The sequence below is a fragment of the Vigna radiata genome, unplaced genomic scaffold (assembly GCF_000741045.1).
Source record: "Vigna radiata var. radiata cultivar VC1973A unplaced genomic scaffold, Vradiata_ver6 scaffold_250, whole genome shotgun sequence".
Lineage (NCBI taxonomy): Eukaryota > Viridiplantae > Streptophyta > Magnoliopsida > Fabales > Fabaceae > Vigna > Vigna radiata.
The window spans coordinates 26171-29917 of record NW_014543542.1 but is presented as its reverse complement, the minus strand read 5'-3'; the positions used below and the strand labels follow the sequence as shown (position 1 = coordinate 29917).

General features: G+C 36.3%; 1 protein-coding gene across 1 annotated transcript; it reads left to right on the top strand.

Moving 5' to 3' along the window:
- Window positions 1–819: 819 nt before the first annotated feature.
- LOC106754484 lies at window positions 820–3233 on the top strand. Its single transcript, XM_014636499.1, has 3 exons — window positions 820–1158; window positions 1279–1719; window positions 2487–3233. Exons 1-3 carry the CDS (start codon window positions 820–822, stop codon window positions 3231–3233), a joined length of 1527 nt encoding a protein of 508 aa, XP_014491985.1.
- Window positions 3234–3747: the final 514 nt, after the last annotated feature.

The following is a 3747-nucleotide window of genomic DNA, read 5'->3' as shown; positions in this document are numbered from 1 at the left end:
GGGTTGTTAATTACACAATCAAAAATTACACAAGGAAGACTGGAAATTTCATCATTCAAGCAGGGCATGATAGAGACTTTCGGGCAAGCATGGGATAGGTTTAAAGGCTTGTTAAGAAAGACCCTGGTCCATGGATTTGATAAGACAACCATAGTTCTTGCATTTATTGGAGGACTACAGATGCAGTCAAAGATGATATTAAATGCTGCAGCCGGAGGGGATATCAGAATGAAAACCGAGGATGAGGCTTATGAGTTAATTGAAAGTATGACAGATAATGAAGAAATACAGAGTGAGGACACTGATGTTGTACAGAAAATTTCAGAATCACAAGATTATAGTTCCATGATGGAACAAAACAGGATAATTACTCAGCAAATGGAGATAATTATTCAGAAATTATCTGGCGTACCACAGGAGATGATAAAAGTTCCAAGAAATTCAGAACAGCCTCAATTCATGCCAATACAAAGAAGCATTGATTCAAAAGAGATGTTTCAGAAAGTTGTGAAGAGTAGTGTGTTCTATGTTGATAAAAGGGAGGAAAAGGAAGCGTGTGAAATGATTACTAGAAGCGGGAGAGTATTGGAGGAAAGAAGAGTCGAAAAAAGAAAGGTAGAAAAAGAAAGTGTTGAAAAGAATAGTGATGGTGATGAAAGGAGAGAAGAAGTTGACAAATTGAAGGAATAAGAGTATGTTAAACCTTTGCCTTATCCAAAAACATACTCAAGAAAGGAGAAGGAAAAGCAGTTTGAGCGTTTCGTGGAGATTTTCAGGAAGTTGGAAATAACCATACCATTTTCTGTGGCACTTCAGCAAATGCCCTCATATGCTAAGTTCTTAAAAGAATTGCTTATGAGAAAGAGGAAGTATGTTGAGAAGGAAACCATTGAAGTACAAGGAAACTGTAGTGCAATAATACAAAGGAAATTACCTCCTAAACTGCAAGATCCAGGAAGTTTCACTATTCCATGTACTATTGGAGAGTTAGAAGTGGGAAAAGCTCTGATTGACTTGGGAGCAAGTATTAATCTAATGCCTCTTTCTATGTTTAGAAAGATCAGAGGATTAGAATTGAAGCCAACAAGGATGACTCTTCAATTAGCAGATAGATCTCTTAAATACCCATTTGGAGTGACTGAAGATGTGATAGTTAAAGTATACAAATTTTTATTCCCGGTGGGTTTTGTTGCCATGGAGATGGAGGAAAATGGAGATGCACCTTTGATTCTTGGAAGACCTTTCATGAAGACAACTAGAATTTTAATTGATGTGGAGAATGGTAAGCTAAAGGTCAGAGTACAGGATGAAGAGGTGAATTTTGATGTCTTCCAAGCAATGTCATATCCTAGAGACAAAAAGTCATGTTTCCAAAGAGACATTGTGGAAGAACTTTGTATGATGCAAGATAAGAGAATGCGAAATGCATCTGCACTGAAGAGGTCGCTTGTTAATGAGAATGAAGATTTGCATGAAGAAGAAGAGAAAATGATTGAAGAGTGTGTTCGTGAATTGGAAGAAATGAAAGAAATCCCAATAGAAGAGGTCAGTTTTGAACGAATTGATTCTAAGAAGAAAGTAAAGGAAAGTAAGCTCGAATTGAAGGAACTACCACCACATTTGAAGTATGTGTTTTTGGAAGCTGGTGGACAGAAGCCATTTATTATTAGTAAGCTATTATCTCCAAAAGAAGAAGAAAAGTTGGTGGAAGTCTTAAAGGTAAATAAAGGTGCTATAGGCTGGTCAATTACAGATCTTAAAGGAATATGCCCTACATATTGTATGCACAGGATTCTTATGGAGAGTGATTATCGACCAGTGGCTCAACCACAAAGAAGATTAAATCCAGTTATGAAAGAAGTTGTGAGAAAGGAAGTGTTGAAGTTACTAGAAGCAGGAATTATATACCCAATATCTGATAGTAAATGGGTAAGTCCAGTTCAAGTGGTGCCAAAGAAAGGAGGAATGACAGTAATTTATAATGAGAAAAATGAATTAATTCCTACGCGAACAGTTACTGGGTGGCGGATGTGTATTGACTACAGAAAGCTAAATACAGCCACCAGGAAAGATCATTTTCCTTTACCCTTTATGGACCAGATGCTAGAGAGATTAGCTGGGCAAGCATATTATTGCTTTCTTGATGGTTATTCTGGATATATCAAATTCTGGTGGATCCTAAAGATCAAGATAAAACAACTTTCACATTTGGATTATGTAATGCAGCTGCCACATTTCAAAGGTGTATGCAAGCCATCTTTGCGGAATTTATGGAGAAAAGCATAGAAGTCTTCATGGATGATTTTTCGGTATTTGGTGATTCTTTTCAAAAATGCTTAAACAACTTAGATGCAGTTCTTAAAAGGTGTGTCCAAACAAATCTTGTTTTAAATTGGGAAAAATGCCATTTTATGGTTACTGAAGAAATTGTGTTGGGACACAAAATTTCGGCTAAAGGGATTGAAGTTGACAAAGCTAAAGTGTAGGTCATTGAAAAGCTTCCACCACCATCAAATGTGAAAGGAATCCAGAGTTTCTTAGGTCATGCCGGTTTCTATCGAAGATTTATTAAAAACTTCTCAAAGATTGCTAAGCCATTGAGTAATTTGTTAGTGAAGGATGCACCATTTGAGATGAGTTCTAAATGTTCGAAAGCTTTGGATGTTCTGAAGAAAAGCTTAATTTCTGCTTCAGTGATTGTAGCTCCAGATTGGACTAAAGAGTTTGAACTTATGTGTCATGCTAGTGACTATGCCATAGGTGCAGTAATGGGCCAAAGAAGAGAAAAAGTATTTCATGCTATTTACTATGCTAGTAAAGTCTTAAATGAAGCCCAGTTAAATTATGCTACCACAGAGAAAGAACTTTTGGCCATAGTCTATGCACTGGAGAAATTTAGATCTTATCTTATTGGATCTAAAGTTATAGTTTATACGTATCATGCAGCTATTAAGTACTTGTTAACAAATCCATATTCAAAGCCATGGTTAATCAGGTGGGTACTTTTTTTACAAGAATTTGATATAGAAATTCGGGATAAAAAGGGAAGTGAAAATTTGATGGCTAATCACTTATCTCGACTGGTTAACACGGAAGTAACAAGCAAGGAGAAGGAAGTCTGGGAGTCTTTTTCAGATGAAACTCTTTTGTACATACAACAAAGGCCATGGTTTGCTGATATGGCTAATTTTAAAGTTGCAGGTGTTATCCCTAAAGAATTAAATTGGCAATAGAAAAAGAAGTTTTATTTTGATGCTAAACAATTTATATGGGATGATCCATACTTATTCAAGATTGGAGCAGATAATCTTTTAAGGAGATGTGTAACTAAGGAAGAGGCAGAACGAATCCTTTGGCATTGTCATAATTCTCCTTATGGAGGGCATTATAATGGGGAGCGAACAACTGCAAAAATTCTTCAGTCAGGATTTTATTGGCCTACTTTATTCAAAGATGCGCGTAATCATGCTAGAAATTGTGATAAGTGTCAAAGGACAGGAGCTATTTCAAGAAGGCATGAGATGCCATTACAAGGTATTTTGGAAGTTGAAGTTTTTGATTGTTGGGGTATTGATTTCGTTGGACCTTTTCCACCATCATTCAATAATGAATATATTTTGGTGGCTGTTGATTATGTGAGTAAATGGGTGGATGCTTTAGCATGTCCAGAGAATGATGCCAATACGGTGATTAAATTCTTGAAAAGACAAATTTTCTCACGCTTTGGAACCCCTAGGGTACTTATTA